Consider the following 18,147-nt stretch of genomic DNA (forward strand, 5'->3'; position numbering starts at 1 on the left):
CTTTGGGCTGTTTCTCTTAATTACAAGGTTGTGTGTGACAAAGGAAATACATCAGTCTGTGAACAAACTGAGGCCAGTGCCGTGTTGTGAAACCAGCCCTTCATCACACCTGACCTGTGTGAAGGTGGCACACACTGATAAAGCAGCTTTGGGTGTTTTTAAGCAGCAAACTGAAAATGGGGGGCAGCGAGAGCTGTTGGTTTTGGGAGATTCACAGCTTGTAAAAATTCTTGGAGCAGGGTGAATGACAGAACTTCACATAACTGTGTTCACATAGAACCAGCTCTTCCCAGATAGGCACTAAAATCCCCATTTACCCCACTGTGATGGAAAACTCTGGGCAGCAATTCATTCACAGAGAAGTCACATCCTCCTTCCCGTTCATCCATGCCCTCTTGGAAGCTGCAGTGCAGGCAGTGATGGATGTCATGGAATCCTGGCTATGTCTCCATGCCAGCACAGGGCAGGCTGTTCAGTAGGTATTGACTCTTACCAGCTGTGGGTTCCCACACCTAAACCCTTTCTGTTGGGTTTGGTGCTTTGGAGGTGAGCAAACAGTCCCACTGGGAGGATCAGGCAGAGTCTGAATTCCGCTTTTCCTGTGCTTGGTGAACCACTGAACCAATGAGGGTTTCAGTGCACCACTTGTAAGGTAACAGCTGGCATTACCACAGTTCCCCCTGCCTGCTGCCTTGTTCTTTGATCCTGACAGCTCCTGCAGCTGACAGGGGAGGGATCCCAGAGCTGCAGTGTGCTGCTGGACAGACAGACAGTCATGGATGGAGCTTCTGGCTGTCCCAACCCAGGGGTGATCACAGCCAAAGGCAGCTGCCCCGTGCAGTGTCTGGGGCAGGCAGTGGCTGCAGTGAACTCATCCCGTGGTGGCACTGTGGGCAGTGTCTCCTGGATGCTTTGCCATGGGGATGGGGCTGTGCTTTCACAGACCTCGGGGTTGTGCAGGGATTTGGTTGGTATTGTTTGAGTTCCTTTTTAATGTATCCTGACACAACTATTACTTAAACACTCACAAGCCACTTTTGCTGTCTTTAGTTGGTTTTGGCTTTTTTTGGTTTTTTTGAGGAAATGATATGTAAGATACCTATAAGATAGTATTTTTTTTTTATTAGAGGGGTCCAGTTTGGTTCTAGACTCTGTGGGTGAGTTGTAGATGAGAAATAATGAGGCTTGGCTGGAACAACCAGTTTTGAAAAAAGGAAGTGTCCAGATGAAAACAGAGCAAGAAAGCACCAGGCACAGCCTGAAAAGCATGTCCCATACCAAGGGTATTGTCTGTGGTTTTAAATAAATTCCAGTGAATTTCTTGATTCTGGTCTTTCCCGCTTTTCCTTCTGGTTGGAATACATTGTAAGACCTTTGATACTTGGCTAGTTGTTTTGGTCCCAATGGCTGATATGCCAAATATATCACTAAGTTAATAGGGGGTTAGAAAAAGAAAGAAAATATCCCTATTTCAGTGCTGGAAATGCAAACCTGAGGTATGTTGTAGCAGGGTGTGAGTCAGTGTCTGGGCACTGTGGGCAGCCAGACAGCTCAAGTGTCCTAAGACAGGCTTTTAACATAGCAGTGTAGGTGTAAGGGCTGGGAGGCAATTGTGGGAGACCTGATCCTGCCTCCAGCACATCAGATATACCCACAATCTCTGTGCTCTGTCCCTGTAAAGCCAGTGTTGTCTGCCCTGCAGTATGCACTGGTCAGTCTCAGAGTTGGTCAAATTTATGACTATGTAGATAAAGCAACAGTAGATGTGAGTTGGTGACGTCTTTTTATTAAATTTTTTATTTTTGTTTCTTAACTTCGCATCTTTTCCTACTTCCCTAGTTTGTTCAGGAGAGACCTGCTCCTGCTGTGTGCTTGGGCTCTGCAGGAAACAGGAACCCCCAGAAACTGCACAAAACTTGCTGGGGAATGTTTTAACAGCTGGGTTTTCACCTTCCTTACATTGTCTTAAGGATGCTTTCCCACTGAATATTGATGTGTGCTAAAAGGTGTACTCCAGGTATCACTGACTCTGTCCCTTGCACGTGCAGTGTGCTTTTATCTGCTCCAGAACACATACTTGGAAATAATTTCTCCTGTTCTTTGTACCAGGGGAAGGTAATTACAAAGACAAGCTGTAAAATAACCCCTTTTTTATTTTTTCTTTACCGTACCCAGTTGTCCCTGACTGACTAAATGCCTTGGAGCAGGTTGTGTGGAGAGGAGGAGTGTTATTCATTGAGATTAGTAGGTGTGGCTGCAGGAAAATCCAGCAGCCCCAGTGCAAGGTCTGACCTCCCAGTAAAGCTGCAGGGTGCAGTTCAGCTTTAAGATGCTCTATCCAGTATGAGTTTCCCTTACGTTTTGCCTGGGTGATTTCCCTCTCTCTGTTTTTGGACCAAATGAAACCCTATTTTCATAGATGATTTTTGGTTGTTGTTGTTGTTGTTCTGGAGCTTAATCACCTCTAACTCTCTGACTTCCAGGTGGAGCACCAGTACTCACACATATTCACTGTGACAGTAAGGAAAGCCACAAATGTCACCAAGGGAGCCATTGGTGACATGCGTGAGTATTTCTCTTTCTATTTTGCTCTTTCTTCCATGAGGCTGTTGCCGTAGGCAGGGGGAGGTGATGACACATCCAGCTTGTCGTGCATTAAATGATTGTTCCTGGGCTGGGGGTGGTTTTTTTGTCTGTCTTGTTAAAGCCAGGGCAGTGTCCCCGTGTCATTGCTCACTCTCACTCAGAGCAGATTTGCTGCTCCTTCTTTCCATTGATCCAGAAGAGCTGAGTGAGTTGTAAACGATTTGCCTACAACGATCAACACCTACAATTAGCTTTTTGGCTCAGCGTTGTGAGTCCTGTGGGACTGGCAGTTGCTGCTGCCTCAGAAGGCTGTGGTTTGCTGGTGGGAACATGTCAAAGGAGAGAAGCCCAGAGCTCTGCTGAGTCAGTGCAGTAAGGAGAAAAAAATAAAAGCCATTTCAAAAACCAGCCCAAAATGGGTCAGCAGATCTAGTGGTGGGGAGATACATGACACCAGCACTTCTTCCCCTTTCTGTGAGGCTGCTGGACTGTGTAGCTGAACAGGAAACCACCAGGAAGAACAACCCATGAAAACTTTTCTCTGCTCTAAAGGAGGGAAGAGGGAGAGAATATTGGCTGAATTTGCAGAAAGGATATTCCCACTTCCTCAGGTCTAACTGCTCTGCTGCCAGGTCATCTCTCCCTTTCCCTGGCACTCTGTGCAGAGCCTGGCATAGCCCAGGGGTTGGGAGGGTGAGTGTGGTGTCCTGCTCCTGCTCTCCCATCAGGCTCCTTGGACATGCAAATGCTTTCCAATTCCTGCTCTGACACTCAGCTTTGCTTCAGTGGGTTAACAGTGGGTTTTCAGAGTTAAAGTCTACTGCTGTTAGTAAAACTGGGGGAAGGACACTTGGAAGGAGAATGTTCAAGAGCCCCAAGTATGAGGGGAGAAAGGGGAGCCCTGGTGAAGGGAAAAAGAGGGAATTGGGAATCTGTTTAACATCTCCTGTGGGGTAAAGGATAGAACACCCAGGGAAGATGCAGTGGGGTGTGTAGATACATATTTATATAATCTTTATACCAAAAAACCTCAGGAGAAGTGCTGGAAGAGTGGAAGAAGGAGCCCACAGGTTTGTGTGTGTGAGAAGATGGACAACACAAGTTCTCAGACTCAGAGTTCTCTTTTGTGAGACAGTGTGGGGAACATGGGAAGAAAACAAAGGAGATTGAAGAGAGGACCCCATGATATGATATTAAAGGGAGTGGGGAAAGGGTGAAGAAAGCCAGAAGACCATGACATTTTTGTTCACCATATTCCTATAGAATAAATTCCAAGTGCAATCCATTAACATAATTTCTTTTTTTTTTTTCCTTCCGAAAAAAACCCACCCTGTTATCTTTGCAAATCATCAAAACCAAAAAACTGCTCAGGAAGAAGATTTTATTTTGATAAAACCTGTCAGAACTAAGGGCTACCAAAACCTGCTTTGTTTCCTGTCTGAGGCAGCTACCAGAGCTCTGTAGCCTGGGGCATCTCTGAGGGAGCTTCCAAGTTCCCGGGGCTGGTTCTTGGAGTCCTGGCAAATCCCCCACAGTGAGAGAAACAGATCGTTGTGTCTGTTTTTATTTTGGGAAAGTGAACAATGTTTTTATTTCCTGGGTTTTTACAAAGCTTGGTGTGTTGGAGCCTGGGAGCTCTTTGATGAAATCAGTGATCGTGTTAATTACTGAGGAGAGATGCTTGAAGCTGTGAGTGCTGAAGGGTCTTTACAGTTGATTGTGCCAACATACATATATATATATATATATATATATATACACGTTATTTTTTTTAATTTGATTTGCCAAAACTGGAACTTGTGGAAGGAATTTCTGAACTTTTCTTGTCTCAAGGACAGGAATCACTGCCAGGAAGGGTGGCTGTGACGTGGTTGGGGTGGGTACCTGCATACCCTTCATGGACACTGTCCCACTATGGACACTACCAAGCTGTTGGCTCTTCTGGTGGATTGCCCCAGATTTTTTTTCTGCTGTTATTGTTCTGGGGTCAAGAGAGTTAATTTTACATTGTGATGGTGATGGGGGAACATGAGGGATTTTGTGTAATGTTTTGCTGTTCTTTTTGCCGTGTCAGTTTTTCCAAGACTTGCTCTGAAAAATCTGGGTCAGTCTAAGTTTATTAAATATGCTGAAGTGCTTTGTGTGATATTTTCTTCTTAAGGCTCTGAACTCTGCCTCTGCTCAAGGAGTTTTAGCTGGAAGGTGTGGTGTGGATGGGCACAGAGGCCCTGAATTCTGTCTCCTTAAGCCCAGGCAATATTTTAAGCATGTTTTTCAAGATTTATTGAGCTCTTTGTTAATGAGGAGTGTAAATGGTTGTGTTATCCTTAAACCCAGGTCACAGGTGCCCACTTACAGTGTAGCTTCCAGAGGCAGTGTGTTTTCTGGAGTGACCAGGTCACACAGGCAGCTCTGCTGATCCAAGACTTATTTTTAGTGCCTTGGCTGCTCTTTGTGGTGGAACAGCAGAGGAAGCTGGAGTTGGGATAGCCTCCAGCCCTCTCTGTTTGGCTGTGGTTTCCCATTGTGTCTGTGAGTTAACATTTCTGGGAGGTGATCTGACAAAGACAAGCAACCAAATCTAAATCTTGGTCATCCCAGGATCTGAGTAGCTGAGCTACAGTAGCTGCTATTGCTACTCACTGATAGAGCACATCAAAATAAACCAAAATGGCAATAATTGCATAATAGAAATTTTCCATCCAGATGCTTTTCATATGTGAAGGAAGTCAGTGTACTCGACCAATTTGTCATTCTGTGAATGCATGTTTGGGGGTGATAAATGAGATTTACTGTAAAAGAAGTTTGAGAGCAGACCCTCTTTCCAGAAGTTCATTCAAATCCCTTCTTATTAAAGGTATCTGCCCATTTACTGTTGCCTTAATATAGAAGTATTTTCTGTACTGATTTAACTTGTTTCAGTTTTTGGTGTCTCTGTCAAGGTGATTATGTCAGTCCAAGATATCATCATCCCATCAACATCCCCAGATGTAAATTCTGGTTTAGTGACTGCTCTGTTCACTGTGGTCAGCTCTTCTGGCTGCATCTTTTACAGGAAGATTTATGAGCTGAGTAACTGCAGCAGATTTTGGTGGGTTGACCTTGGCTGGTCTCTCTATCACTCCCCTGCCATCAACAATACAGGGGAGAAAATATGATGAAAGGCTCTCTTGAGTCAAGATAAGGAGAGGAGATCATTCACCTCTTACTGACATGGGCTACACACACTCAATTTGAGGAGATTCCTGCCATTTATTGCCAATTAACTGTAACAGAGTAGGATAGTTAGAAAGACAACTAAACCCACTTTATCACTTAGACCTTTCCTTCTTTCTGGTGTTCCTGCTGCAACCCTTGTACCACCTGTCAGACACGTGATGGGGGTGAGCCAGCTGAACTGGCAGAAAACCAGTTCAACACAAAAAGAGGCAAAGAAATTTCTTAGGAAGGAATCCTTCCCTATGAGGGTGGGGAGGCCCTGGCACAGGTTGCCCAGAGAAGCTGTGGCTGCCCCTGGATCCCTGGAAGTGTCCAAGGCCAGGTTGGATGGGGCTTGGAGCAACCTGGGCTGGTGGAAGGTGTCCCTGCCCATGGCAGGGGGTGGAACTGGATGAGCTTTAAGGTCCCTTCCCACCCAAACCATTCTGGGATTCTATTCACCTGCTGTCCAAAAGCTGCCACACAAACCTATTACAAGATAAAATATCACAGAATCTGCATGGCATTGGTGAGGATTTAGTTATCTTAAATGCTTAGCTTTCTGCTGATTCCAGACCTTGTAAAATCACTTCTCTAACTGGAGCTCTTGGAAAAGATCTCGCCTCTGGTCTAGTGTGTTCCTATATAGTAGATGTTTAGTTTTGAGTCTACTCAGCTGCCACCCAAACTGTAGAGCCTTTCCTTTCTTCCATGACAGTACAAGAACTTGCAGAAAAATGACCAGAATCCCAAACTGCAATATTGTAGAAGAGAAATGCTTGCAAACTGGTTCTTCTTTCCATAGCATCTCTCCCCTTCTGGATTTTCAGGGAGCTTGGTGGAAAATTTGGTCAAAGGAAGCACTGTAAAATTTGTCTTGTATCTTTAAAGATCCATTTCAGTATAATGGCTTTCAAAACAAATGGAAGCATCTACAGAGGGAACCAGTTTTATGACTGTTCTTAATGATTGCTAATCTTCCTTAATCCTGTTTTGGATTTGCAGCTTTTACTTACCTCAGCTACTTTTGTTGCTTTGATAATGAACATTTGTAATTCTGGGCCATTTCAAGGGGAAAAAAAATCTTTTCTCAAGAAAGTTTAAAGTTTGACAGCTTGTGACACTGGTACTTAGCTTCCATCCCAGTTGCTGTCTTCCCTGTTGGAATAAAAGATGCATTTCCATTGCAGTTAGGCTGAACTAGTGTGGTGTCAGCCACTAGTGTGGCTGTTCACCATCAGCCAGAGCTCCTGAGGTTGAACCTGGCCTAGCTAAAGCCCAAGTCACAGCAGTCTAGAGCAGCCTAGGTAGATGTTTGCAGGGTTTTAAACCTGGCCTAACAACGGGAGGAATTGGAGGTTTGCCTGCTTGTGTTGGAGCTGGTGTTACAGCAGCTGGTTCAGGACTGACCCAGCTGTTCTCAGGATCACAGCTGGCTGCTCCTGCCCCTGGCTTAGCTACCATACCTGTTGAAGTGTCATCAGCTAAGGCTCTTCCTGCAAGGCCCTGGAGCAGGTTCTGATTTTTGCAAGGGAGTTGCAAGAGGAAAACAAGTCAAACTCCTTCCCTTTTCCATTCCAACAACCTGGGAAAAGTAGGTCAGCGTTGGCCAATCCTCCCCATCCTGCAAGCTGCACATGCAGGTTTCATGGCCAGGAGCCATAAGGTTTGAGCCTTCTGCCAGCCCCTGTGCTGGCCCTGCTGTTTGCCATGGCCTGGAGTGCTCTGAGCTCCACCACTGACCACAGCAGGTGCCTCTGCATCAGGAGCCAGGGCTGGTACTGAAATATGTGTCCATGTGGCTCTTAAATAATGAACAATGCTACTGACAACTGCTCAAGAGGTGTCTACTGCAGATCTCAGGGAGATCATCAAGACAACTAAATGCCAGATTTGTTTCCTTCCCAGTATTCTTTCCTGATTAGACTTAGCCAGTGCTTCAGGGGGACAGCAATGTTGGAAACAGGTTCGTGTGTTCCACAGTGAAGCTGATCCAGGAATTGCTGCTCTTTTCAGTTGCAAAAATATCTTTTTGATGAGAACCAAACTGTGTCTGTGAGTACTTGCCATGTAGTTACTGAGGCAGGGGCTGTTTCTGTCAAAGGTTGGTGAACACTTGCTCTCATCCCAGGGGAGGGCTCTCCCATGACTGTTGCACTGAGAACATGGAGCAGTCGTGCTGGCTCAGACCCAGGATCCATCTTCCTGGGACTCTGGTTGGAGAACCTCCTTGTCCCTCTGCTCCAGGCTGGGACCAGCTGCAGCCCCAGGAGAAAGGAGCTTGGTGGTGGCTGGGAATTGCTCCTATTTCGTGTGCTGTCCTGTCTCCAGGCAGAGCTCTGTGGTGGGGCTGTTCTCCAGGAGCTGTGCACACCACTGTTTCTCCAGTTTGAGCCTTTTGCTCTCTCCATTTAGGAGGAGTCTTCCTTATTTTGTGCCATTTATCCTCTGTAATAAGTTGACTTTTTCCTGCTTTCTATTCTTTCCCCTCTCATTCCCCTTCTCAGGAGTGCTTCGAAGTTGTGTTAGGGTTGGTCTAATGCCTGATCCTAAGGGATAATCGGGAAGAACATCAGTCATAGTGAGTTATAAAGGAAAAATATGAACAGGGTAAGCATGTGACACTTTCCTCTGGCACCTCTCCGCCACTGCCTTCAGTGAGGGACTCTCTGAGCTGGATGTGCTCCTGGTGTAATTAGCTCTTACCGAGGTTCTCCTGCAGAAACTTCACTTGTTTTCTTTGAATCCATGTAAGTCTTTTCACCCACAGCTCCTTTGGTAAGGAGTTCTGCAGGTTGCTGTATAAAAAAGACTTTTAATTTGTTTTAAAAATGGGGTTTTAAAGGTGTGATCTGAAGCATCTGAATTGGGTTCAGTGTTGGGCCCCTCACGAAAGAAGGACACGGAGGGGCTGGAGCGTGTGCAGGGAAGGGAAGGGAGCTGGGAAGGGGCTGGAGCAGCAGGAGCAGCTGAGGGAGCTGGGGGGGCTCAGCCTGGAGAAAAGGAGGCTCAGGGGGGACCTTCTGGCTCTGCAACCCCCTGACAGGAGGGGGGAGCCGGGGGGGGTCGGGCTCTGCTGCCAGGGAACAAGGGCCAGGAGGAGAGGGAACGGCCTCCAGCTGTGCCAGGGGAGGCTCAGGTTGGACAGGAGGAGGAACAACTCCCAGGTGTCACTTCAGTTTGGGGTTTCCTGGAGCTTCTTGCAGTGGCAGTGATGATGGTTTTACAAAGATGTGATGTTTATGCAGCAGCCTGAGCCTATACTTAGCTCTGGTTCCGCTCCAGTTAGGGCAGCTCTGGGTTTGAAAAATGTTCCTTATAATTGTCTGAATTAAAAAGTCAAGGGAAGAACCTCTTCTCTATCAAGGCCCTGAGGCTGCACTTCAGCAATACAGTAAATCAAGCTCTAGGGCTACTGGTAGAGACCCAAAACCTCTAAAACCTCTTGATACCAAGCACAGATCCAGTGTAAACTTGTTCTGTGGATTCAGAGAACCTTGCCAGTGTAAATTTGTATTAGCAGACTTTATGCCAGGCTAGGAATAATCTATACTCCATCAGCTAACATAAATCTGGACTAAAAGTCATTTTGTGGCTTTGAAGCAATTTAGCAGGAATGTGATGATGTTACTGTAGACCAAATTATCCCTGTCCAGGTCTGGCATTGCTGTGGACCCACAGCTGGAGCTGAGCCAGGCCACCTTCTCTCCCATGTGTCTTGGTGGTAGAGTGAGATGTTTCACTGAGAACTAGGCATTTAAATTAATTAAAAAAACCCAAACCCCTTAGTTTCTGGCACACTACAGAGAAAAATGTTATTTTTCTCTGGGCTGTTGCAAGATCAGTGTTTCAGTCACTTTTCACTATCTGTCTGCAAAAGGAACTTAGAAATAATGTAGAGAAAGGAATATTATATTGCTCTTGGCACTTGTACAAATCTGGTGTGACCCTATGCAGCATTCAGCTGACCTGTTTAGGGGGTTTTTTTCCCCTTTCAAGGCTGGATCAGTGAAACCAGTGATGTCCCCCAGCAGCACACTGGGTGGTGATGCACTGCCTGTGCTGGGAGTTCAGTTCTCCCCTTCACTGCAGCAATGCTGGGGTTGAAAATCACTGCAATAGAGGCACTGCTGATTTTTAATGAACGTGTTACCTAATGCCAGGATTTCCCGTGGCATAACTGCTTCACTTGGAGTCACCTTCCGCTCGTGAAATCTCACCCTGCACCATCCCCTTTGCAAAATCCCCAGAGCCTAAAGCTTGGCAGTCCCTGTAATACCTGAAACACAGGCAGCAAATAATCCACCCCCTCCTCTGGAAACTCTCAGGTATCTGCTCTGTGAGAATGGTGGCCCTGCTCCTGGTCCCTGTGTGGGATCCTGTGGCTCTGCCTTTTTCCATTCCTTCTTTCCATTCCTTTCTTTGATTAATCAGTTCCCGGTGCCTGAGTTCTCCTGAACACTGGAGACATCTTTTTCAGGCCTTTGTTGGTCTCTCACTGGGGTGGAACAGAGCAAGGCTAAGCCAAATCTAATAACTCACTGATTTGTTAATGTGTTTTTTGGGAAATGTTAATCATTGGTACTTGGCAATTATTGGTAAGTACCATTTTTAAGAATTCCCTTTTTTAAAACTGGAAAGTCACATGAAACTGGGAAGCCCCATGATTTTACAATTCATTACATTTTCACCTGCCTGTGGCAGAGAGAGGAACTTGTATTTTCAAGCCACTGTGAAGCATCTTGTCCAGTGAGCCCTGTAAAATTCACTATTTGAATAGCAATTCAGTTGTTATTCAGCTTCTTCCCCCTTGGAAGAGGGAGAGGTCATCCAGCAATTCTCAGTATTAGCTTGGCCTCAGTCAGGCTGCTCAGCTACAGTGTGATTTTGTGCTAAACAAGCTGTACTGTAATGCAGGAAACCAAAGAAAAGGTGGAAAATAGACAAAGATGGTCATTTGGAACCTAGTGAGGTTTTATGAATGGGATTGCACTTAATGGTGGATAAATTAATGGTTATTACCATTTTTATATATATATACACCCCCCCCCAATATTTGTATAATATATATGGTAACTGGTATATATGTAATAATCCATATCAATATAAAATATATTACCATGTATTAATTATAATAATGGTTACCCAGAAAGCAAAATGCTCCAATCAACCAAACATAACACAGTTCTTTAAGGAAGTTCTGCCATGGACTTGCTGGAATATTCCCATAATTGCTTAAAAATGATATCTGGAGATCACGGGACCAAAAAATCTGGATCCAGATGAAGTTTCTCTAATGGTGGTGCATATATTAAGTGGAATTAAAGTTTGTATAGTTTTAGTTCATATCCATTGTGATCACGGGTGTCTGTGACAGGCTCATGTGGAAAAAGAGTCAAATCCTTATGGTGTGGAATTTCTTACAGCAAAACAGACTTTGGGATACTTTAAGAACTTTTCTTTTGACTTTTGATGGACAAATAAGATAAATTTTAATGTGTGATGGTATTGGCTTCATCCTTGGTATTTTATATTTGAACAGGCTTTCTATAGTTTCTTTATGACTGTTATGCTGTTGAAATAATTGAAATGACTAAAACATGAATTATATATCTGAAATATTAATTATATTAATGTAGGGGCCTGCCGACAGTCATCTCATCAAATTAATAGCATAAGATCAAATGCTTTCCAGTCAATGTAGAAGATTTTACAGGTTTCTTTAACAGACAGATTGTTAAACCATTACTCATTTTTTAATGTGAGAGTGTCTGACCCTAATTACTGTCCCTTGTGGGTTTTACTTGGTGATTCATAATGTAATTTAAAGGGAAAATCCTATAGCAATTACTTAACCAGGAGAGAAATCAAACCAGGCAAAGTCATGGAGTCCTTACTTTCTACCTCTCAGCCATTTCCTAAGCTGTTTAAAAATAGCAGTGTAGATCCTGACTCTGCTTTTGCTGTTGGAAATCTGTGTTCAGCCCGTGGAGGATGCTGGAGGTTGACATGATTATGGATGTTTTGTTAATTAGCTTTAGGGTACATACAGCTTTCAGCTGCTAATTGCAGGACCCTCGTTGGCAGCAGTGCTGGAACTCTTAGGTTTATTTTTAAGTGTGCAGTTGGGGTTTTAGGTGTTGAATTGTCAGTTCAGGTTGGTTTGTTCCTGAGGAATCCCTCTGGTTCCCGTGTTCCAACCTTCCCTGTGCTGTTCCCTCTGAAGCTCTCCAGGACATTCAGTTGCACTTATTGTAAGCAGCCAAAAAGTGCCAGGAAAAGAGGGATATGGAATTATCCCATCCTGTGGGGATGCATGTGGCCATTGGAAATCCTTCCAAGGGTTCCCTGTGCTCTGACGTTGGGATGCTGTGGCAGAGGAATCACAGGAGAGCACGTGTGTAAGGATTAGCCTGGAGCAAGGCTGAGTGTACAAAACTCTCATTTTCCTCAGAAGTGTCCTGAGGAACAAGGACAAATCCTTACATATTGTTGCTTTTAAGTCTGTGGTTCTATTTCAAGTACTGGAGCTGGAAAAAAAGAGCTGTTCCCGTATAGGGTTGTCCCTACATGGAATTGTTAAGGTTGGAAAAGACCTTTAAGATCATCAAGTCCAGATATAGATATATATCAGGTATAGATAATTCTCTTGTCTTGATTAAACTTGCAAAACATCAGCTTTTGACCCATTAACCACAAAGATTCTTCCTTTTAAAATCAAAATATGGGTAGCAGTGTTCCAGTACCTAAAGGGGCTCCAGGAGAGCTGGAGAGGGTCTTAGGACAAGACCTGAATTGACAGGACAAGGGGGGGTAATGGCTTCCCAGTGCCAGAGGGCAGGGTTGGATGGGATATTGGGAAGGAATCCTTCCCTGGGAGGGTGGGGAGGCCCTGGCATAGGTTGCCCAGAGAAGCTGTGGCTGCCTCTGGATCCCTGGAAGTGTCCAAGGCCAGGTTGGATGGGGCTTGGAGCAACCTGGGCTAGTGGCCCATGGCAGGGGTGGGACTGGATGGGCTTTAACAGTCCCTTCCCACCCAGACCAGTCTGGGATTCTGTGATAACAGCAGTAATCAAGCTGTTTTTACTTGCATTTTCAGATAAGTTTTTTTTTTAACATCACCTGGCAAATCAATTGGCAAGTGCACAAGCAGGAATAAAAACATCCATGGAAAAGGGCACACACTGTTTAATCTGCCTTTGACAACTTTAATGTTTTGAAATACATGAAGTGAACTTTTCTGTTACTTGCCAGGTTGCTGGTATCTAGCTTTTTGGTCCCCATCCAATAATAAGGATTAAGATTTTGATTAATATAATATAGCTTATAGCAATATCTTAATCACAGCATGCAGTGTTCCAGTGTATTTTTTCCTCTTCATCTGAAGAAGGAAGTTACAAAAGAATAGATTTTCATTTTCTTAGCTGAAAATAGCTCAAAATAAACTTTGAAACATGAAAGGGCAGATGATTAAATCTTTGCCTTGGGTTAAAAGCTAATAAAGGCATGGAGGTGAGGGGGTGGCTTCTCAGTGCTGAACTACCAAGGCTGACTTCCCTAAGTTTAGTTGTTCTCTGCCTCATGTTTAGCCTGATAGGAAGTTAGTAATGGCATCTCTGTGCCAGAGGACTGAGATTTCCATGTGTTTTGGGGTTTTGAATATGGAGAGGAAACCATTTGGGGATTGTATTTGTAAGAAAAAATTAGATTTTTATAACATAAGGCGGTTCATGTAATGACACGAAAAACTGAATGGAGAGGAATGTTTTGCCCAGAGCTCTGTTCAGCACTGTGATTTTGTGTAAAACCCCAAGTTTTTGTAGCCAAGTTCAGTCTCCTGGCAAAACAAGTGTGTGTGTTTGTTGCCAAAGTGATGCTTGATGTCCAGACTTAGCAGATGAGACCTTGTCACTTCTGACTTGGTGGATGTTCAGTTCCAATGAAGGATTCCCTTCTTTCTGGCACGACTTTGTGTGGTGGTTGTAAAGAGAGAATGTAGAAGTTGGCAGGTTGTAACATCTGCCAGGGAGAGGTGACTGGGTGTTGATCCCCCTGTTCCCCCGACATTAAAAAGGAGACAAGATCAGCCATAATTCCATAGGAGGTAACAAGGATTGCTATTTTAAGGCTTCCCACGCTGATCCCCAGCTGTAAAGAGCTGCTTGTTCATTATTCAGGGAGCAGTGTGACCAGCAGCAGTTGGCTAATTAAACTCCTTGAGAAGTTTATTTAGAATAAAATTGAATAGAATTTGCCTGGGTACATATTCCAAACCTCCTGAGTGGTTTCAGAAAGCCCTTTTTTTGGTTGTTTGGTTGTGGGTTTTTTTTTCCCCCCAAAGACAGTTGATTTGATTTGAAATCTGAGCAATGTTTTAGAAAAATCTACCATGAAGGACATCATGAGCCTTGGCCTAATTTGACAGGAAAAAACCCTCATTGAAGAGGAAGAAACTACAAGCTTTGACTTGTTGGAAAGTGGATTTTTAGGGCTGCCAGGAATGCATTCCTTGCCCTCAGGGATGATTATTATTAGACACATCCGATGAGTTCTGTCAATGTGTACTTTTCTCCCCCTGATAATTCTGCTCAGCTGTAGTTGCCATATCTCCTTTTCCAGTCAGTGTTGTGCACAGTTGTTATTCCAATATCCTGTGTAAATAACGTCCTGGTTCTGTGGTGACCTCCCCAAAGCCGTGGTGGCTGCAGTGGTTTCACATCTGCACAGCTCTCCTGCAGCACACTGATTGCCTCCATCACTCCCAAACCAGCAAAGGTGAAAGAGGATCCAAAACTCTGGATCAAACTGCTTGTTTTCATTGTTTTGTGGAATACTTACTTGTGTGGCACAAGCCAAAGAAATTAAAGGCTAGGAAGAGAGGAAGAAATGAAAACTTTTAAAACTTGCCTGGCAGTTGTTTGTATGTTCCCAATAAACTTGACTCGGTCCTAGTGCCATTCTGTTTGTGCAAGGCTTTTCTCCTCCTCTCTTAAATCCCAATTCCTGTTTCTTTTTGGGAGATTAATATCATTGTATCATTCCTGTCGTTATATTTATGTAACTTACATAGCTGCACACTCCTCTGTCCTAGACCAGGAGGTGACCTGTGGTTTCACATAATTGTACCAACAACTATTACAACCCAAAGCTGAGTTTTTCCCTGCCCTGAGCGTGTGTTTTGCCCTGCAGTTGACACTCCGGACCCCTACGTGGAGCTGTTCATCCCGACCGCCCCCGACTGCAGGAAGAGAACGAAACATTTCAACAACGACGTGAACCCCGTCTGGAACGAGACCTTTGAGTTCATTCTGGACCCCAACCTGGAGAATGTCCTGGAGGTAAATCCCAGGGCTGGGCTGCAGCTGGGAAGGTGGAAGGGAACAGTGCCTGGAAAGGTGAAGCACAGCAACTTGTGCATGTGTGACATCTGTTGTCTCAAGATCCCCCCTTTTTCTTTTAGCCCTGGTGTTGTATATAAGTTGAATTATTCAAGGAGTAGCCTTGAGAGCCATTATAAGACATGCCTGTGAGTCACCTCTTGGACTGCTCCTGAGGGATAGTACCTACTATTCCTCACCTCAGTCATCATTTAGTCCCTGCTTCCTGCACTGATTCAGCTATTACAGACAGGGAATAGGTGGGGCTAAAGTCAAGTCTCTGCCCATTCTTTGCTTCTCCCTGAGGAGACAGAAAGCAAAAGTGTGGTTCTGCTGTCTCCTCCATGCCTGGAGCCAAGGGCTGGGAGTCCACCCAGTGCTGTTCTGGGGACCACTCCATGTGCAGGCTTGTTGGTTAAGCCACCGTTTAATCTCGGGGTGTTAAACCTTTCCAGGCTGTGTACAGAAGGGGAGTGTTGCATCTGAGTATTTTATAAGTGGGCATGGCAAGCATTTAAGATTGTCTCCGGTCCTTTGTTAGCTCTGTTCTTCCTATGGGATGGCCCTGACATGTGCAGTCTTCTGAGCCAAGCTCATGGAGTTCAGTCTAAATTGGCCAACTGGGACAGAGCTGGAGCCTGTGAAGGTTTTCCTTGGCCCTGTGACCATCATCTCTTGGATCTGAAATGGAATTATGCTTCCTACAAGCTCCTTGTGTTCTGGGGAGAGGGATAAGCTCCACAATCCCGTGGCTGGCTCAGTGGAGCGTGAAGGACTGTCATATACATCCAGGGACAGGGAATCTGAGGGGATTCCCAATGGCTCCACCACAGCTCTGCAGGAAGCAGATCACCCAAAACAGCTGCCACCAGCTGGGTCAGGTGCAGCAGGCAGCTGAGGGCATTCTTACCAGATTTTTTAGTTGTGGAGGTGCAAGTTGGCCACAGAAAACTTGAGAAAGGTTTGAAATCTCTTCTAAGAACAAGTCAGGCAAATAGCAGGAATTAGAAAGGAGTGGAACGATTCTGGCTTCTTCATGAAACAGCCAGGAAGAAAAGAACTTGGGTTCATCTGCCTTTGTTGCAGTATGGGAACTAAAATTGTTTCAATTCCACTTTTATGGATTCTGACAGAATCTCTGGAGCAAAGAATTTTACCCCTCTTTGCAGATCTTGTGCTTTTTTGGAGGATCTGCAGGAGCTACAGCTGGCTAAATAATTGATGTGGTCAGTAGCAGCTCTCAAGATCTTCAAAAGATGAGCAAAATGGTAAACTGAGGAATAGAAAATAAGAAAATTCCTGGGGTTTACTGCATTGTATAAAAACTGGGTCAGATTCTGCTTGTAGTTACAGAATCCCAGGATGGGTCAGGCTGGAAGGGCCCACAATGGCTCATCTGGTCCCACCTCCCTGCTCCAGCAGCACCATCCCAGAGCACACGGCACAGGACTGTGTCCAGAGGGGTCTGGAATATCCCCAGGGAAGAGACTCCAACCCCTCCCTGGGCAGTCTGGTCAGTGCTGGGTCACTGCCCAGCAAAGAAGTTCTTCCTCCTGTCCAGGTGGAGCTTCCTGGGCATCAGTTCCTGCCCGTTCCTCCTGTGCCATTGCTTGGCCCCCCCAGCAGAGCCTGGGCCACCCTCTGCCCCCTCCCTTACCCTCAGGCAGCTTCCCTGGCAGGGTTGGAATTTATTGTGTACAAAATTTCGTTCAAGGGTTTGGAAAGGATAAAATTATTGAAGTCACAAACACAACAAGATTGATTGTAAGTAGAAATTGGAAATGGAACTTTACAATAACTGTTTGCTGGTCAGCAAACAGCAGGTGATACCATGTAGTAATGGTTAATTATGACTCTGCTGATGTGTGGGCCCTTTGGATTCTGCATGGAGTGCAGTGTCAGAATGCCAATCTGTAAAGCCACCTCCCCACCCAAAACCTCTTTGTGAATTCCCAAACTAACAGAGACTTCACAGTCTTTGTGACTCCATGGATTATTTTAATCCACACCTTTAACTCTATCCCAAGTGCAGTTTTCCCTCTGAAGCTCTTCAAAATCCCACTGAGAAGTTTCTCCTGCTGGTTTTAAGAGGCAGTTCCTCAGAGATTGCAGAGTAAAGTTCTACAAGGAAACAGGATGTAGATGCCATTAAAATAATAAGTTCTGCCCTAAAATACAGTTCATCATTTCAAAGGGTTGCTTGTGGCACAGGATGAAGAAGATTCTTTGTAGCTGAGAAGAGGCTGAACTCAGATGTAGCAACATCAAGTGATTGTATCTTGATTCCTTTTGTTTAATGCAAAAGATATGATCCAAGCCACAAACATATGATATTTTAAAAGATATAATTCCACAAAGTGGAAAAAACTGTAAGTCAAAGGAGTCTGAAGAACTCATTTAATAGAGACTGAAATGCTTTCTGCATATCTTACTTGAGGACTTGGAAGGCAGCCCCTGGGGAAAAAACCAGACTGCCAGACCTAGATCCACATGGATTAGAGCAAAAGCATGGGATGATGTTCTGTGGTATCCCCAGACATCTTTGGAGATGATCACATTTTGGAGGGTATGTGCTCTGACATGGAGAGTAGGAGAAGAGACTTGAAGGTCTGGCTGGATACAGAGAAAAGCTTTGTGTTTTTTGGAATGCTGCACACTTTGCCAAATCAGTGCTATGAAAATCTTGGTCTGTACACACAAGGCCGGGATGTAGGAGTTGGATTCAATGATCCTTGTGGGTCCCTTCCAACTTGGCATATTCTGTATGGGTTCTGTCTAAAAATCTTGGTCTGGACATCCAAGGCCGGGATGTGTGGATTCTGTCTTCAGTGAAAAGTTTGTTTTTTAGTCTGTCACACTGAAAACTATGGAAAGTTCTCCATAGGGAAGTTTTACTGACTGGAAATTTGAAGTAATTGTGTGTTTTATGCGTAGACTGTGAAGTTATTATGCCTGCTTAGAAAGATGGTGAAATTTATTGACAGAA

The 18,147-nt window shown here is 44.7% G+C and overlaps 1 protein-coding gene across 1 annotated transcript in view; it reads left to right on the forward strand.

The window, feature by feature from the left end:
• The window catches only part of PLA2G4A (phospholipase A2 group IVA), a 61,485-nt gene that overhangs the window by 4,222 nt on the left and 39,116 nt on the right, over positions 1-18,147 (forward strand). Inside the window, exons 2-3 of the mRNA XM_027665318.1 lie at positions 2,484-2,565; positions 14,974-15,122. Of these exons, the coding sequence (XP_027521119.1) occupies positions 2,484-2,565; positions 14,974-15,122 (231 nt within the window). The remainder of the gene's footprint in view (positions 1-2,483; positions 2,566-14,973; positions 15,123-18,147) is intronic.

This window comes from Corapipo altera, unplaced genomic scaffold, assembly GCF_003945725.1.
Source record: "Corapipo altera isolate COAL_440 unplaced genomic scaffold, ASM394572v1 316, whole genome shotgun sequence".
In the NCBI taxonomy this organism is placed as follows: domain Eukaryota; kingdom Metazoa; phylum Chordata; class Aves; order Passeriformes; family Pipridae; genus Corapipo; species Corapipo altera.